The sequence below is a fragment of the Hippocampus bargibanti genome, linkage group LG14 (genome assembly GCF_051943395.1).
Source record: "Hippocampus bargibanti isolate YZ-2025 linkage group LG14, ASM5194339v1, whole genome shotgun sequence".
NCBI classification, from domain to species: domain Eukaryota; kingdom Metazoa; phylum Chordata; class Actinopteri; order Syngnathiformes; family Syngnathidae; genus Hippocampus; species Hippocampus bargibanti.
In genome coordinates, this window is record NC_142747.1 from 8,350,452 (window position 1) to 8,370,110 (window position 19,659).

A 19,659-nucleotide genomic window follows, 5' to 3' on the forward strand; every position below is an offset into this window, starting at 1 on the left:
AGGATAACCAAATGTTCTAAATTGTCCCACGGGGTGAGTTTGAGCACGAATGGTTTTATGTCTATGTGTGCCCTGCGATTGGGTGGCAACCAGTTCAGAGTGATCCTTGCCTCCTGCCCGAGTATAGCTAGGAGAGGCTCGAGCATCCTCCATTACCCTTATGAGGATAAACTGGTCAAAAACATGAATGGAATGTGTTAAAATTGATTTAAAAAAATTAAATTAGCGTCATTAAGGATCAATTCAGAACAATACGGATACAGCCTCAAGCATTCAGAAGATGTTTAGTGGCATACATCATCTACAGTTAAAGTAATGTATTTGCTTGGATTCAATTTCAGCAGCAGAAAAGCATACCTTTTGATTCAGATCTGTCATTTGATTGATTTGGATTTTCCAGATCCATTTCATAGTATAGCCAATGTAGCATTTCCACGACCATAAAGAAGCTGACCTTGACAGTCTTCGTTTGAAGGTCATTTGAACAGTTCGTTCGTGGAAACTGTTTTAGTATCATGCCGGACAAAGATTAGCTTACCCCCAATTTATACGGTCCACTGTGCCATATCTTCTGGGAGACTTCTGGATTTACAGAGCCCACAGTCACAGCCATTGAGGAGCTCTTATCGGGTCTTTGGCACACGGCAGGATACTGCGCCGAGTCTCTAACATGTTCGGCTGATTATAGACTGAGGAGTCAAGGGAAGACAGTCGACATAGCGTCAAGACTCCCACCATCAACCATTAGCCTCTACTGTGATTTCAAATCAATCCACTGCTGCCACATAAACCTGTTTTTTAGAAATATAGGAGAAATGACACGTAATCAAAAAGTCAAAGACATCCACCATGGGAATGAATGTCCCATTTGTTTTTTTCTGCTGACTGGTGATTTAAAGGTCCAATAACAGTAGGACATCAGAAACTGTCCCTGTGAAGCGACGAAACAAGTCTCTGCTGACAAGTATTATTTTCTTGCTTTGTTTGGATTGACAGTGACTGTACTGAGGGGGGAAAATGACAGAGGTGCAACAAAACACAAAGAACTGCTGAAAACAAGCAAATAATGACATGTACATGCTTGAAGAAGCGGTTGTGCTGCTCTTTTCCGTTATCCCACTGCGTCAGTGCTGACACTGAACTGACATTTTCATTGGCCCACAGCTCACTTATGGGACTGTTGGAGTAAGGAGGTACCAGGAAACGAGTGGACAGGTGCCAACTGGGTGTATTTACATTCTCCGACCACATGTCTCTTTCCCCATTTGACAGTTTTAGACAAGTACGGTTATGGGCTTTGGCCACACAGCAAAATTAGCAAGTCTACAAGCGTTTGTTTCTCAGCCTTTGTTAATCTTTCAAAGTCAACACCATATTTGTGAGAGAGAAAGCCACTTCATATAACATACAGCCTGATCATTTGCATGATTATTTGCTAGAGTTGATGAGATTATTTTAAATGCTGACAAGCACCACAAACTGTTGACTCACACTGCAATTAAATTAAACATGGGTAGTTAAAGGACAACTGACGTCTTCGGACAAGTTGTGTCCATAATTTGTAAAATGGCTTCAAATGACTTCTACTGAGCGTATTTTAATAACATTCCACCGCATATAGCTATATTTTACGTTTTAAGACTCGCGCTGAATATTCAGGAAGTCTTTTTTTTTTAGTTGGTGAGGAGTGCGTACGTGACGTCATGAAAGGAACGCCCCTGAAAAAAATTAACTACTTTACAAATTTGAAGTAAAAAATAAGGACTGATTCACGTCAATGTATTTTGCTGTACTTGTTTGGTCTTGTTTGGACCTCGTGTTGCTCCCAAAAGCTGCCAGAAGAGGGCGTCCAAGCTCCATATAAGGAATTTATCAGCCCGTGGTAACGGAGGTGGCCACAGGAGGTCGCCATTTTGTGCCTCTTTTTCATTGAGACATTTCCCCTCAATGTTGCCTCATAATGGCACGGAATAAATTATTTAATCGAATGCAAAAATGTATGCTTTCCTCTTTAGAACTATTTGAATCATATTCATAACTGGATGTGTAAAAAGAAAGCATATTCTCCGAATCTGAAGCCATTGTTTTCATTCTGCAGCAATGCAAGACGTCTTGGCGTGACGTCACGAACTGGGGGCAGCTCAATTTTTCTGCAGATTTTGGACACTTTAAGTCATTTTTATTGGTGTTTTGCATTTGAATAAAAAATATCATACTGCGTGTTTTGGGTATTTTAGATGCTATAAAACGTTTTTCTGATGTCAGTTAAGAAACAAAAAGGTGACGTTAGTTGTCCTTTAAGTTCAATGTTGAAGAGCCCAAAATATATTGTCGCACTTTATTGCCGAGGCATGCTCGAGCAATGCATTATTTGGGAACAGGTGTTCAGAGTCCACGGTCTCACAACATGGGGCACGCCCTTTGGATACACAAACACAATTTTCAACATACCACCGTGACACCTCAGCTGAAAGCCAGTATGAGGCACAGTTTTCTCTTGTGAATTAGAACTCCTGCTCCCCTCACAGGGATTTGCCACATGTCTGTCTGGACCAGTGCTAAGAGTCACTCATTCATAACATAAGCATATTTATAGCTGCATGTGTTCTTTTCTTTTTTACTGCGATATGAAAAATAGCCTGGGGTTTGTTTTGTTTACACTATGTGAGAAAATGTATATTTATCTCAGACTTCAAAGTAGCAACGTGACAGGATACCCCAAAATGTAAAGTTTGATCGGAATGGCCACTTCAAGTTTAATTTTTTTGCACCAACAATTTTAAAAATTAAATTTTCGGTTCCATAGCAAGTGAGTTGAATAATCAAATTTTAAAAATCGAATGAAACAATATGAATTAATTGTATCTGAAAATACTGTATAACATAATATATAAACTGAAATACCAGGTTGCAAATGTAACAGGGACTTTGGACATGGTTAATTCTAAAATGCATTCAAAGCCGTTCACATCCGAAAATTATATCCATCCATTATCTGAGCCACTCATCCTAACTTTGGGTACTCGGCGGGCAACATACACATTCAAAGGGCAGACACAGATAAACACTCATTCGGGTTTAGCAATTAACCTACCCTGATTTTTTGTATAAGGAGGGAGGAAACCGGATTACCCAGAGAAAACCCACGCAGATAAAGGACATTCAAATGGAACTAAGGAAACACCCGGAATCGAACCCAGGACCTCCGTTTATATATGTGTGTCCCGTGATTGGCTGGAGACCCGTTTAGGATGTACCCCTCCCACCTCCCGAATAGGATAAGGATATGCGGATTAGAAAATGGATGCTCACCCAGAAAGGCTACATTTTCTCTCAACGTACAAATGTTCGCACTTGGATTGGATTGGATATGCCTTTATTAGTCTCACAGTGGAGAAATACTTACAATAAAGTGTGATTGAAGGGGGGGGGGGTTTCATCAGGGGGTTTTATTTAACGTAACTTTTTTTTTTACCGCAAATTATGCTACAATTTGTACCTCGGAGGCATACAGTACTGTAGTGTCTTCCATTCACTGACTCGTTTTTGTACTTTGAGAGCGCGCCTTTGGCATTTGACATACGTATGTTGAAGTTAATGAGAATGATAAATCAAATTATAGCTCGCTTGTCTTTCGCGCCTACACAAGAATGCCGAAAAGGCTGTTTGAAAACAAGTCCGCATTTTTTTTCTCACCTTTTTCCACATTCCAGTTTTTTTTTTTCCCCGACAGTAATTGAAATCCGACGTTTCAACTCAGTCCGTCTCTTCTGTCACGTCTTCTCTGAATGTCGACTTTGCAATGCAATTTGCAGGTTCTGTCTCACATCTTAAGGTTTAGTTGGGTCGAACTGACATTTGTCTTCTCTATCCGCCTCCAGTTCTCCTCAGTCCGCTGTCAGGGGGTGCTCAGACCGAGATGAAGAAGGTAGTCGGGGACAATGCCACCTTACCTTGCCACCACCAGTTCCAATCGTCTGGCTCCATTGACATTGAGTGGCTCCTGCAGAAACCCAACTCCAAACAGAAAGTGGTGAGACGACATATTCGTGATTCTTTCCGCTTATCTTAGATGTTTTAATCAGAATAAATTTGGATTTTAGATTGCAGCTCAAAATCGCAGGTTTGATAATAACAACAGCTTGGTTTAATTTTGAGCTGGATCTCAAAGTATTTTTGTTCACGCTGCAGGCCAAATATCAACATGAGCTTCAGTGTTAGTGTGACTGAATTCTCCGACACTTTGACCCTTGTCAGAATGTACGATGATATCGTAATGAAATCATAATGGATGCGTTGAGACTCAAACGCTGTCTCGAGGCAATAATTTCATCAACCGTATTTATTTTGTCTTTATTTTTGCAGCAAATGCACAAATCTAGATATGTTGTTGACATTTTAAAACAAAATGAAACCTTTTATCTAATTTTACTCAAGGCATCGATGCCTTTCCACTGATGGTAGCATTTAGATCATCTTTGTTGTAAGGAAGATCTATTCCCTCGAGAAATGCACCATTGAATAAAAAAATCATGATAATAATCATGACATGCTCACTTTTAAAAAGAAACTTTAAACCCAAACATCATCATGATGATTGATGTCTATTCAGATGATCGGAAATCAGATTTTCACCAGATTTTGCCCTATCAAACACTTCTAGGTAAAAAATGGGATTCGCCGGTCAACACATTCCTGTTGACTATCTGTTATTTCTGTGGGCATTTGATATGAGTAGTTATACTTAAGTCTGCTTTTGTTCAATAGTTACATACATTTTTCATCAGACTCAATTTGAATCTGGAAGAAATTAACTTTAAATCTCTCTGGCTATCTGGTGGAGGAATTGAAATGTTTTGTGATATACATGTACTCCATTTGGAAGCCGTTTGTTAGAAGCGCAACGCAGCGAGAAAGAAAATAGCAGGGAGAGGACAGGAAGGAGGGGACGGAATTGTCAAATGTAGGCTTCTGGCTGAAGCTTTAATGATTCAAGGCGGGGGGGCTGCCACACGACGATGAATATTTAACGGCAAGATAACATCGAAGGCGCCATTAATTAAAATCAAACATCTGAAAATTTGATTAGGTTGTAGAGACTGCGCCTGTCGCTGAATGAATAAATCATTCTTTTGTACTGTCAGCCAAAGAAAGTGCATCTTGCAACATTTAGCCCCCCTTAGCTATTGTGTGGGTTACGATTGTTGCGATCACCAAGGGACCAAACAACAGGCTCAAGGATATGCGCTCAATAACTGAAATACACTCGCCTGTCATACCATTGTGTACGCACAATTTCAAAATCAGTCGTAAAAACTTCAAAGGCCAAAGAGATTATTTTAACTCTAAAAAACGTCTATCACTCACCAAATGTAATTTACCTTAAAGGACAACCGACGTCACTTTTTTGTTTTTTAACTGACACCAGAAAAACATTTTATAGCATCTAAAATACCCAAAACACCCAGGCTGATATTTTTAGTGAAATGCAAAACACCAATAAAAATGATTTAAAGGGTCCAAAATCTGCGAAAAATTGAGCTGCGAATTGGGCATTTTCAGAAAGTCCCGCCCCCAGTTCGTGACGTCATGCCAAGACGTATTGCATTGCTAGTGAATCAAAACAAAGGCTTCAGATTCAGAGAATATGCTTTCTTGTTCCACATCCATTGATGAATATGATTCAAATAGTTCTGAAGAGGAAAGCATACATGTTTGCAATCGATTAAAGAATTTATTTGTGCCATTTTGAGGCAACATTGGGGGAAAATCTCTCACCCAAAAAAAGAGGTACAAAATGGCGACCTCCTGAGGCCACCTCCGTTTCCACAGGCTGATAAATTCCGTATATGGCGCTTGGACGCCCTCTTTTGGCCTTCTGGCGGCTTTTGGGTGCAACACGAGGTTCCCAGACCAAACAAGTCCAGCAAATTACATTGACGTGATGGAAGGACGGCTACAATGCGTCTTTATAACGGTAAAGGGCGGTCCTTTAGTGACGTCACGTACGGACTCGTCACCAACTCAAAAATAAGACTTCCTGAATATTCAGCGCAAGTCTTAAAACGTAAATTATAGCTATATGCGATGGAATCTTTGTAAAATACGCTCAGTCGAAGTGATTTGAAGCCATTTTACGAATTATGGACACAACTTGTCCGCAGACGTCGGTTTTCCGTTAAAGTAAAGTAAGTATAGAGCTAACGGTTATGATGGTATTCAAATAAAATCCATCTATCTGTCCATCTGTCTATCTATCCATCTACCCATCCATTTTCTCTTTCTTTTTATCTATATTTCTATCTTTCTGTTTCTTTCTTTCCATCTATCTGTCACATATGACATTCTTGTTCACGCTGCAGGCCAAATATCAACATGAGCTTCAGTGTTAGTGTGACTGAATTCTCCGACACTTTGACCCTTGTCAGAATGTACGATGATATCGTAATGAAATCATAATGGATGCGTTGAGACTCAAACGCTGTCTCGAGGCAATAATTTCATCAACCGTATTTATTTTGTCTTTATTTTTGCAGCAAATGCACAAATCTAGATATGTTGTTGACATTTTAAAACAAAATGAAACCTTTTATCTAATTTTACTCAAGGCATCGATGCCTTTCCACTGATGGTAGCATTTAGATCATCTTTGTTGTAAGGAAGATCTATTCCCTCGAGAAATGCACCATTGAATAAAAAAATCATGATAATAATCATGACATGCTCACTTTTAAAAAGAAACTTTAAACCCAAACATCATCATGATGATTGATGTCTATTCAGATGATCGGAAATCAGATTTTCACCAGATTTTGCCCTATCAAACACTTCTAGGTAAAAAATGGGATTCGCCGGTCAACACATTCCTGTTGACTATCTGTTATTTCTGTGGGCATTTGATATGAGTAGTTATACTTAAGTCTGCTTTTGTTCAATAGTTACATACATTTTTCATCAGACTCAATTTGAATCTGGAAGAAATTAACTTTAAATCTCTCTGGCTATCTGGTGGAGGAATTGAAATGTTTTGTGATATACATGTACTCCATTTGGAAGCCGTTTGTTAGAAGCGCAACGCAGCGAGAAAGAAAATAGCAGGGAGAGGACAGGAAGGAGGGGACGGAATTGTCAAATGTAGGCTTCTGGCTGAAGCTTTAATGATTCAAGGCGGGGGGGCTGCCACACGACGATGAATATTTAACGGCAAGATAACATCGAAGGCGCCATTAATTAAAATCAAACATCTGAAAATTTGATTAGGTTGTAGAGACTGCGCCTGTCGCTGAATGAATAAATCATTCTTTTGTACTGTCAGCCAAAGAAAGTGCATCTTGCAACATTTAGCCCCCCTTAGCTATTGTGTGGGTTACGATTGTTGCGATCACCAAGGGACCAAACAACAGGCTCAAGGATATGCGCTCAATAACTGAAATACACTCGCCTGTCATACCATTGTGTACGCACAATTTCAAAATCAGTCGTAAAAACTTCAAAGGCCAAAGAGATTATTTTAACTCTAAAAAACGTCTATCACTCACCAAATGTAATTTACCTTAAAGGACAACCGACGTCACTTTTTTGTTTTTTAACTGACACCAGAAAAACATTTTATAGCATCTAAAATACCCAAAACACCCAGGCTGATATTTTTAGTGAAATGCAAAACACCAATAAAAATGATTTAAAGGGTCCAAAATCTGCGAAAAATTGAGCTGCGAATTGGGCATTTTCAGAAAGTCCCGCCCCCAGTTCGTGACGTCATGCCAAGACGTATTGCATTGCTAGTGAATCAAAACAAAGGCTTCAGATTCAGAGAATATGCTTTCTTGTTCCACATCCATTGATGAATATGATTCAAATAGTTCTGAAGAGGAAAGCATACATGTTTGCAATCGATTAAAGAATTTATTTGTGCCATTTTGAGGCAACATTGGGGGAAAATCTCTCACCCAAAAAAAGAGGTACAAAATGGCGACCTCCTGAGGCCACCTCCGTTTCCACAGGCTGATAAATTCCGTATATGGCGCTTGGACGCCCTCTTTTGGCCTTCTGGCGGCTTTTGGGTGCAACACGAGGTTCCCAGACCAAACAAGTCCAGCAAATTACATTGACGTGATGGAAGGACGGCTACAATGCGTCTTTATAACGGTAAAGGGCGGTCCTTTAGTGACGTCACGTACGGACTCGTCACCAACTCAAAAATAAGACTTCCTGAATATTCAGCGCAAGTCTTAAAACGTAAATTATAGCTATATGCGATGGAATCTTTGTAAAATACGCTCAGTCGAAGTGATTTGAAGCCATTTTACGAATTATGGACACAACTTGTCCGCAGACGTCGGTTTTCCGTTAAAGTAAAGTAAGTATAGAGCTAACGGTTATGATGGTATTCAAATAAAATCTGTCCATCTGTCTATCTATCCATCTACCCATCCATTTTCTCTTTCTTTTTATCTATATTTCTATCTTTCTGTTTCTTTCTTTCCATCTATCTGTCACATATGACATTCTCTGCCCTGACAACAAATGTTATTGCTGATTATTTGACAAGAATGTCTGAACTCTGAGGAGAGGGGGTGAATGATGTCATGATGCTAAAAGAAATGTTAAATAATTTTGTGTTTCATGGATTTTGGATGGGAGAAAGGTGCGCATTTCTCCCCATCCAAAACAGTTGAGTTGGGCGACCACTAATTGACTCTGAGAAGGTGATTGCAACCACCTGGGAATGGCCAATTGCCGCTGGGACCTGATTGGCCAGAAGCTCAGGTGAAGCACCTTTAAAGCCAGCCTGAACCAGTCACTTCGAGGAGGAAGAAGAGGGACAAAGGACAACGGACAACCTGGAGAGCAGTGTTACCTGGGGTCTGCCGAAAACTGATATCAACTTCAAATAAAGAAAACTCACAATACCCTTCCTGCATCTGGCTGAGTGAACTTTTATCACCTATCCACCTGCTTGCTGTCTCGCCGCACGACACTATCTTTCTATTTTTGTCAATTTTACATCCATGCTGAAAATAGAGGCGACATTTCATCACAGTTTTTTTTTCTTTTAAATTGAAATGTATTCCAAGCACTATTTTAACACTTACTTGTAAGATTGTTCCTTGGTAATTTAATATTCTGACTTTGCCAATTACTACTATTGTATTTTTTTGGTAATTTATGTTTGTAATTATTCATGTATAACATACATAATATTAATCACCTAATTGCCGATGATGTAGTGGTGCACTCGCCGAACTCAGGGTGTGCATGTGAGTTTGAATGTTTCATTTTACATCTATATGTGCCCTGCGACTGACTGGTGACAAATTTTGGGCGTCATCCACCTTCCGCCTGAAGTCAGATGGGATAGGTTCCAGGAAGTACTCGCAACCCTCTCCACTCTTCAGGATAAGCGGTGTTGAAAATGGAAGATAATCATCTCCTTGATCACGAATAAGTTTAGCTTGCGGATTTTTTTTTTTTTTTTGCGCAGGATCTTTGAAAATAGACATGTTAAAAAAATGGAGATTCTCCATTGCTATTAATATAGAGAGGAAAAACAAACTAACAATGTGTTTATGTGGCAAAATTTAGCTGTTGTGGTTTTTAATCAAGTACGTTTTTCAGTCCGGAAATTACAGCAAATCCTCAATCACGTTTGCTTTTGCAAACTGGCTCATAAAAACATACATTCACAATTCACAGGAGGGCTGTGCATAAACAACCTGTCTGGCACCAAGCGATTATTTTCAAGAGAGAAATTCAAATGTCTGTTTCTTTCCAAATCCAACACATCAGTACGAAAGCTGAGGGCCATTTGTAAAAAACGGAGGCACAAACTCAATGAAATTTATTTATGGAAGAGAGATCAAAATGAGAGGATTAACGGGCTGTTCTATTATGGAACCAATAACCACGGGCCGAACTAAAATCCCGTGATGTTTTAATAAATCATGTCCTCCCAAAAAATCTAGGCCGAAAAGCTCAATGTTAGTATTTTGTCATTGCAACTTTAAAACCAACCTGTAGCCATTTTGCGAAAAATATCAGTGAGCAGCACTTTGCTGCTCTCTTGTATGCATCTTTATGTCGGTGAATAAGTTTCCGATGCCCGTGAGCAGTAAATGTGCATAAAGAAGAGATATGCTTACTGTTCATTGCCCTTAAAGTACATTTTTTTCTGCGCAACTGTGGCTCCCTAATGTGCAATACATCAATGTGCATTCAGGGCCTGATTTTTCAGTCATTTTTTTTCTGTGCATTTGTGAGTACAATCAAGCGGCCAGTCACCACCTGTGGTTACGGCAGGTGCTGCCTATTTGGTCGCTGGCGATGCGCAGTGGCACGGGCACTTAGTGGGCCCCATCTGCAGACTTTCCCTAACCCTGAGTAATAGGCCAGTATGACAGCTGTGTTTGTGGGCATGAATGCGGCCAGAACGAAAGGTAGTGAGCATAGTGCTCTGGCAAAATGCTTCAAGTCATTCATCAGATTCAAATTCGGAGCACCCAAATGTTATTTTTACTCTGAAACAGTTTATTTTTGTTTTGAATTCATTTCTATGTACATACAATAAGCATCTATTCATCATTTGTGATAAGAGGCCATCAATACAAAATCACTTTTCTGTTTCTATTTACTAATACCATCAAAATCGTGAGTCCAACTGGAACTGACAAGGAAAACAAAACAGAAGGAAGTGTGGGGCATCGGAATGTCACTTTTATTTCCCACTTAATTGAAAAAAAATATTTATTCAATGAGCCCACTGTGGGATTTTACTGAGTCAGTTTTCGTTTCCAAGCTGTTAGAATCCCATCATTTCCACTTTGGGTCCCACTTGTGTGATGATTCCTCATCTCATATTTTGGCTATATCGTGAAAACATAAATCACATTAAATAAGGGAATTTGAAGATACTCAACCAGCCATCCTTGGTGCAAAGTATTGAGCTACTAAAACTGCAAAATTCATTTTTAAATATGGCATATATGCAAAACAATCACAACGGGAAGTTCTCCTGCGACTCCTTCCACATATAAAAATCAGCAAACTCTTCATGGTCGTTCACCCAGTTGTTGGGGAACACTTAACTAAATTTGCTTGCGAAGCTTTGAACACAGTTCGCTCACTCACATTAACACATTAACTCTGCCATTCCCGAATGTATTCAGGAATTGAAAAGTGTGACGTTGAGCGCCATTCCCAAATTTGTTTGGGTTTTGTTTTTTCTTGTGGGGGTGCCGATAAAGCACTGGTCAGACCATGGTCAATGTTTTTTTTTTCCCTCCACGAGGGGGAAGCATTTGCCTTTTTTCCATGTTCACGCTTTGTTGAAGTTTCAGCTGTTGTTAAAGCGCTGTATTAATCAATATGTATGGATTGTATTGTATTGTGTACAGCTGCACTCATTTCAAGCTCAGATACCTCCAGACCCATAGAACCTCGGAATTAACTCTTTTTTCTGACGAAAAAAAGAGTCTAAGGTTTCTATAGGCTGTATTGAATATTTATGTAGTCCTAAAACTCAATATTCTGTGGGTCCTGCAATTGGAATGAAAATGACAAAAACCTTGTAACTGGAGTGGAGACATTTTTGCACATCGTCTGGCAGTGAATGAGATAATGACAGTCTCTGATGCGTTGCTCTTCAATTGTTCTAGATCATTACGTTCTTTGGTGGCCACGTGTACACTAATGAGGCGACGAGCACTGATGGCAGCCGCCTGTCTTTTGCCGGGGAGTACCTGGGGGGTGATGCCTCCTTGCTGATCAGTGACCTGCTGCTGACTGATTCCGGGGAGTACTACTGCAAGGTCAAGACCGGGGGCAAGTACCACTGGAGCCAAGTCAACCTCATCGTGCTGGGTAAGGGTCTTTGACCAAACACACACACGTGCACACACTTATTTATGATAATGGTGCTGCATTTCCACACACAATGTCCTTTTCTGGTGAAAGTCTATAATTACAACGTCTAGCCCGAAACCCCGTCTAAGCTTCTTAGAAAAGTTATTTACACAAATTGTCTTGGGGAGCTTGTTTCAGCCTCTCAATGCTTCATGAATTCATTTTTTTATCAATATCATTGCTCTACTTTTCATTCCTTTTGTTTTCCAAGATCGGTGGAAATGTTCAATGTTGCCCATTTCTAATGGCAAAAGGGGGTAGAGTGCCGACCTTTCCAGCCCGCCACAAAGATCGATGTGAAGATTTGAGATCATCTCAGTGATGGAAAAGCAGGCGATTTATTAAAACATCACGGGATTTTAGTTCGGCCCGCGGTTATTGGTTCTCTTATAGAACAGCCCGTTAATCCTCTCATTTTCATCTCTCTTCCATATATAAATTTCATTGAGTTTGTGCCTCCGTTTTTTACAAATGGCCCTCAGCTTTCGTGGTGATGTGTTAGATTTGGAGAGAAACAGACATTTGCATTTCTCTCTTGAAAATAATCGCTTGGTGCCAGACAGGTTGTTTATGCACAGCCCTCCTGTGAATTGTGAATGTATGTTTTTATGAGCCAGTTTGCAAAAGCAAACGTGATTGAGGATTTGCTGTAATTTCCGGACTGAAAAACGTACTTGATTAAAAACCACAACAGCTAAATTTTGCCACATAAACACATTGTTAGTTTGTTTTTCCTCTGTATATTAATAGCAATGGAGGATCTCCATTTTTTAACATGTCTATTTTCAAAGAGATCACACACACATTTTTTAGGATTAAATTCTTACCTAGTTTATCCAATCCACCAACGAGGTTCATCAGTTAGCAGTGCAGAGAAGTCCGCATTAACGCAGTTTTCAGCAAGCCGCCGTTTTGGGAGCTGCAGGGGGATGTCGTGTAAACAATGGAGGAGTTGCTAGATAAACAACAAATGGCGGGAGAGGGGTTGCACTGCAGAGGTGGATGTATTTATGGCACATATTCCCTATGCTCATTAAAATCAACTCAAGATGCGTAATTTCTTCTATATTCACTCTTACACGCATTTACACATTTCTCTCTCGTAGCTCGAAAGCAACCTCAATTTTTTGGATGAATATTCAGTATGACTCTGGACTCATTGATCCACTCTGACATGTCTGGTAATTTCAACAGACTATGGGTAAATATATCAATGGCTTGAAGCTCATGAGTAAAAATACATACTGTACATTACGCTTTTCACATTCAAAGCCGTATGGTTCGTAGTATACGGTCGATGTACGTTTACATCAGAGTTTTTGTGGCAATATGATGAAGATTGTCAAAATAAATATTTCCAAAAGCAACTGTAATTTCAGTACTTCTTTCTGCACAATAATATGATCAATTGCTGCACCTTTTTTGCTATTACATTACAAACTATATAAAATAGAATGTGATCAATTTTTCATGATTCTCTGCACAAACCACCTCACGACAGTGTATCTTAATCAACATACCGCAGCTCTGCAGACTGCCAGCCTCATCCAAAGGCACGAAAGCCAACACTGCGACTATGACAAAATAGAAAAGGGCTGTTTAAAAATAGCTCACCGCTGATCTAAAAATACGCTGCTGGGATGGAAGCCAGGCTATTTTCATTGTTTTTTTTAATAGCTCAGCATTGTGTTTAAAGACAGAGAAGAGGCAGTGCGCATTTCAGCAGAATCCAGAACTCCTCGTGTTTTTTTGTGTGTGTCAAGCTGTTGACCTGAAATGTTTGAGCTGTGGCAAGAAAGGGAAAAAAATCATGACATTCAAAGCCATCTTCGCAGTCACAGTGAACGAGACTCCGTAGACTCTGTTTAAACTCTCTGTGGTCTCAAAGGGAGCCCAGCAATTCCACATCGAAGGATTTTATCTCGACAGAATCAAACAGTTTGCCTCATATTTAATCAACTTTGTTTTCAGTCATAGAATTTATGCAGCTATGGGTTTTGTGTGTGTCTAGGGGGAAATAAATAGCTTTAGCAATGAAATCCCTGTCGCTGAATGATAAGTCAAAGTTTTATTTGGAACATGTTCACATTTTGCAGGTTTATAACAGTACATGGCGTGACTATAAACAGTGTGAGTTTTGAGTTATGATGCATATGTATCTGTTTTACAACTGTCAAATATATCAAGAAGACAGCCTGCCTGCTGTAACTAAAAAGCATCGAAGCATTCATTGTGTGGGTGATTTAAACAGGTCACCAATCGGAGTAAGAGTACATGGAATAATTTCAAGGATTTTTTTGAATTTATTCTTTTTTTTATTCTATTGACATCAAATTTTGAAGAAACATTTTAGGATTCGTTGCTCTCAAACCTTTTTTTTCGGATGGTGTTACACTACGAGTTGTTTTCTTTGTAAAATAATAATAATCATAATAATTTCAATTGCACAATAAATAACAGTCAGTTTTGGGGGGGTTCTTTATTATTTTGTTTTTTAATCATACAATCATTTGCAATGAAGCACAGTTTACATTAAAGAAAAAGTATGCCTGCCATACTTTTTAAAAATAATATTTGAATATAATTAATGAACAGGGATACTTGATTGATCCAATGAGACATTCAGTTAAGTATTAATATTACCAGATTAATATTGTAAAGCCCGGCTTGAATATTTTTATGTGGAATTTGAAAGTGTTCCCTTTGCCTGGATGGGTTTTTTTCTTGGCTAATCCCCGAAGACAGCTGGGATAGGTTCCAGCACCCCCGGCGACCTTTGTGAGGATAAGCAGATCCGAAAATGGACGGATACATCCAAATTGTATTTGTCTTACCACTGACATAAACCGGGTCATTTGTTATGTTTACAGTGAAACCCTCAAAGCCCAGATGTTGGATGGATGGCGACCTGCTGGAAGGGAGCGACGTTAAACTGAGCTGCAAGTCCAGCGACGGTTCTGACCCGATCAACTACAAGTGGGAGCGAGTGCTGGAAAAAGGCAAGAGCCTCGGCAAACTGCCAAATCTGGCACTGATAGGTAAGAAAAATAATGACAGTTTCACGCCATGAAAGATGTCGACAGAGATGCCACGTGACTTACATGATTGTAATGGCTTTGCACTATGGCAACCCCCACTTATCCAGATCTGAAGAACCCTGAACTTGTGACATTGAGGAACCTCACCATGGATAGCACAGGCGTCTACAGGTGCACAGCCAGCAATGATGTAGGCGAGGAAAACTGCACCATTGAGGTCACAATGCAGCGTGAGTGTATGGAAGGTGGGAAGGGGGTTCAACTGGCAAATAATTGTGGCGTTCACCTCACCTCCACCTGTCAAACTGACCGATGGCAATTGTTTCAAACTGCAGATGGAAAAGCATTTATTTCCCTCTCTCTGCTTCCACACCCCATGACACTTCCCCAGTCCACCAACGCAAGGGATTGCACAGAATGTGCTGATAGTTACTGCTCGCCACCTGCGCTCCAACGCTCATATCTCCCTCGCACACAAATATATTTCTAGAGAGGCTGGGTGACATCTAAACAAATTGACATGCCGTGGAGCTATGCACAAACCGATGGATGAACAGTGGTAAATTGAAACATGGTCAATGCAGTAGAATTGCCAATGTGTTGTCAATATATTGGATATTGTATTTTCTGTACTATAAGGCGCATTGGATAATAAGTCACGCCTTCAATGAATGACATATTTTTAAACTTTTCCGGACTATAGGGTGCACCGCATTATAAGGAGCACCGCATTATAAGGAGCACCTTCAATGAATGGCTTATTTGAAACCTTTTTCCATATATAAGGAGCACTGGATTATAAAATGCATGGTCAGTTTTTGAAAAAATTGAACGCTTTTAGGTGGACCTTTTCGTGCGGAAAATAGGATACATGAAAAAAATAGCTGCACCTCACGTCAATGACATATTTTAATACACGCTTATTATATGCACCTCAAAAATCACCTTTTAATGTCACCTGAGCCCTATTTTAGGACACATCCTTTTGCAACACTCACGATTTTTGTTGAGGTGCCATACATTTCTTTTGTGGAGCCAATCTCGGCTTTGTGTGTGGGGTGTGTACAATTTGCTGAACTTATTTGCTGAGCGTATTTTCCGCTCTATAAGATGCACCTAAAAACCTTCATTTTTTTCAAAATGTGACCATGCGCTTTATAATCCAACGCACCTTTTAGACCGGAAAATTTGGTTCTCATTCAAAATTACAGGGGCTAAGAGTATATAACAAAGAAGTAAGCATGTCTGTCACACCAAAAACACAGGAGGAATTAATAGTGCCCCAGTCCTTAGTTCAGTGGTGGTTTGATGCATACATTAGATATTACGTTGGAATCACTTTATCACAACCCCCAAGTCCCAAAATACACTGGTGCATTTTTCCCCCTCTAAAACCATCTTCGTCCCGCCCCCCCTTGATTTTAGACTATGTTTTCCCCCAAGAATGATGTGTGTTATTATAAAAAAAGATTTAGGAGATGTGCAGTTGTACGAAATGTATCTGATGGAATCTGTTGTGTTTTCACAGATGTGAGGGATATGGGTAAGGTAGCTGGAGCAGTCGTGGGAATTTCCCTGGGTGTGCTCATTGTCATTTTAATTATTTGGCTTGTCTTTCGAACAAAAGAGAAAAAGAAGTACGAAGAAGAGGAGACTCCAAATGAGATAAGGTTTGTTCTTCCTCCTCCGTACTCAGATTTTTACGATTTTTTATATCTTTTGTATTTTTCATGTATTTTTTGTTTCTACCTATCTTTGTTAAATGGGGTGAGTAGGTCAGCAGCTGTGAGTGGGTGGGCTTATGTTTGTGAAATACTGCCCATGTATATATCAGTGGCGGGTCATGCATGTCACTCTTAGGCCTTTAGTAGTCCTAAGTCTGAATCAAACAGCTGCAAGTGTGGTGTGGTATTACTACACGTCCACTAGAGGGTGCCGTTCACCAGGAAATAACTTGACTTGAAGAACTGAAGATTGGATTGGATTGGTGTCATTAAAATGTTCTAATTTTCACTATCAATGTGTGTATTAATGCTAACCTCAAAAAATTGCAATATTATTTGCTATTTTTGCTCACTTCGGAGCTGTCCAAATGAATGATGTCCATCTATTTTTGAAAAGTCCATCTTGAAAATGGTTTTACAGTATATCTACAACCAAATCCACTTCTTCTCCTCCTTCAGCCTTTGTGGTTTGACAAAACCACTATTAAATCAACACAACAATATATTTGCTTATGCCGCTCGCGACAGACACAGTGTGCTAGCTCTGGACAGTATGCTCTCATCACTAGCAATAGTGATACTGTCGTTTGCGAAAACTCTGACGTTTCCAGCGCCTTCCAGCAGGACTTGGGTTGCCAACTCAAACTCTGATTGGTTAAAGCAACAGGTTCATTGACATTGATTTTTTATGCTCCAGGGCCCGCAGAACTGATTGTGAATGTGTACTGGTAGATTTCTGACCCTGGTAACAAATGATGGCTGAAATGTGATTGGTTAAATGCTTAAATATGAAAACACAAATATGTAAGTGGCACAACAGGGTAAAAGTATTGAAAGGAAGCAAGACAATTTGGAATTATTTAATAAGAATTAATGAAAACAATATAATTAACATTAGTCTATGATTCAGATATTTTTAGGCCAACAGAGAAGGCCTCTCAGGCCCTGACGGCCCACCACTGGTATACTGAATATACATTTTAACATCAGTAAATATTTTTCATGCGCCCCATGTGTTTGTGCAGAGAGGATGCGGAGGCTCCCAAAGCAAAACTGGTGAAGCCCAATTCCTTGTCTTCGTCCCGTTCTGGAAGCTCACGCTCTGGTGCCTCCTCCACCCAGTCGATGGTCCACAACAGTGCTCAGCGCGGGCACCGCCCCCGACCCCCTGCAGTTGCAGCGTTGAAGGAAAATGGACAACCTCCTGGCTTTCCCCAGTCCCCTCCGGCTTATACCACGGTGGTGCCATCCAAAACCCTTGAGCCCCCGACCACTCCCAAATTCAACTCCAGGAATATGTCTGGGCCAACACCCCCCACCCTCATGGTCCCCACCCAGACGAAAGCCTTTCAGACTGTGTAGGATTGAGAGTTAACTCCTCCCCAGACTACCATCCATACCCCGCAACCTTGCACCCACTTCCCAAAAGCTAAGACTCTTCCATGAACAGAGACATGCAACTAGTTAAAAGGATGTAATTAAAAATTCAATATTATAAGTCCGCAAATACTTCTAATGAATGCATACTTAAAAGGGAAAACATGGAATGCTTGCGCCCTAATGAACTACAACCACAAAAAAAATCAGAGCAAAGACACTGTTTGTGTCTTATGACTCAAAGAACGAAGCACTGTGAGCGGAAAGCTAACACCCACACCCTTCTCTTGTTGAGTATATATATATATATATATATATATATATATATACAGTATATCTTATCCAAAATTGAGGCATGTAACAAAGCAAAGGGGTAAACGCGGATGAAACATTCAACACTTGATCAAAGTAGAAGTAGCACTCCCCCCTCCCACCAGGAGATGTACAGAAGAGACTGCAGATATTTTCTTATCCAGCGGGAGGATGATGTGATGTTATCTTCTTCCGACATCAGATCCAAAACCACAGACCCCATTTGCCACCCGTGGGTTGACCCAATTGGGCCCATTTATGCGGAAAGACACAGTGTTCCATTTGTGTGTGCGTGTGTGTTCAACATCAACCTCTCTCATGGGAAACCCGCAAACGAAGCTACTTAGACTCCCTCATCTTACTGAACAGCTTTTCTGCTTTACCACCAGCAGGGCAAAGTTGCATAGCACTAACAGCGGAGTCGTACCAACAGAGTCTTCACCTCTTTTCTGGTACTTAATACACTATGACTATTACTTACATTTATTCAGACTATAGATGAACTCTGATTTCCGTATGTACATCAATAGCTGAAGTCAAGTACGTATATATATATATATATATATATATATATATATATATATATATATATATATATATATATATATATATATATATATATACGTACTTGACTTCAGCTATTGATGTATATATATATATATATATATATATATATATATATATATATATATATATATATGCCGCTAATTGGGTATATTTTTTTTGTTTTGTTTGTTGGCATCCTGCATTTAAGAAATTAAACCAAAAATGTGTCAGCACGAATGTCTGATAGATGATAAGGACCGACGACATTGTTTTCACTTCCAGACAGGTACTGAATTAAGTCATTCACTGCCAGACCTGTCCAAAAATGTGTCCACTCGAGTGCCAGGGTTTTGTCATTGTCACTCAAATTCCAGGACACACAGAAGATTGAGTTTTAGGACTACATCAGCATGCAATGCAGTGTAAGAAACTTTAGACTCTCTTCTTTCATGAGAAAAAAATTCATTTCTAGCTTATTTGGTTCCGGACTAATATTAGGTACAAGTGGGGGCGGCTGTACAAAAGGCAAATGCTGCCAAAGGTCTAACCAGCGCTTAATCGGCACCCCCACGCAAGTAGAAACAAAATCCGAACAAATTCAGGAATGGCGCTCCATGACATATTTTCAATTCCCGAATAAATTCGGGAATGGAAGTGAATGATCAGCACATAGAAGAAATCGTAATAGGAGTCGTTTGTGCTCGCTCTTCCTGGTTTGATCTTTACTTGAGTGCAGTCGATGCATTCGTACAAAGAAAATC

General features: G+C 39.8%; 1 protein-coding gene across 1 annotated transcript in view; it reads left to right on the plus strand.

Annotated features, from left to right (window-relative positions):
- The window catches only part of clmpb (CXADR like cell adhesion molecule b), a 73,175-nt gene extending 54,798 nt beyond the window's left edge, over positions 1–18,377 (plus strand). Inside the window, exons 2-7 of the mRNA XM_089013720.1 lie at positions 3,882–4,033; positions 11,655–11,859; positions 14,772–14,939; positions 15,047–15,169; positions 16,468–16,609; positions 17,689–18,377. Coding sequence (XP_088869846.1) covers positions 3,882–4,033; positions 11,655–11,859; positions 14,772–14,939; positions 15,047–15,169; positions 16,468–16,609; positions 17,689–18,025 — 1,127 coding nt within the window. The 3' untranslated portion in view covers positions 18,026–18,377. The remainder of the gene's footprint in view (positions 1–3,881; positions 4,034–11,654; positions 11,860–14,771; positions 14,940–15,046; positions 15,170–16,467; positions 16,610–17,688) is intronic.
- The last annotated feature ends 1,282 nt before the right edge of the window (positions 18,378–19,659 follow it).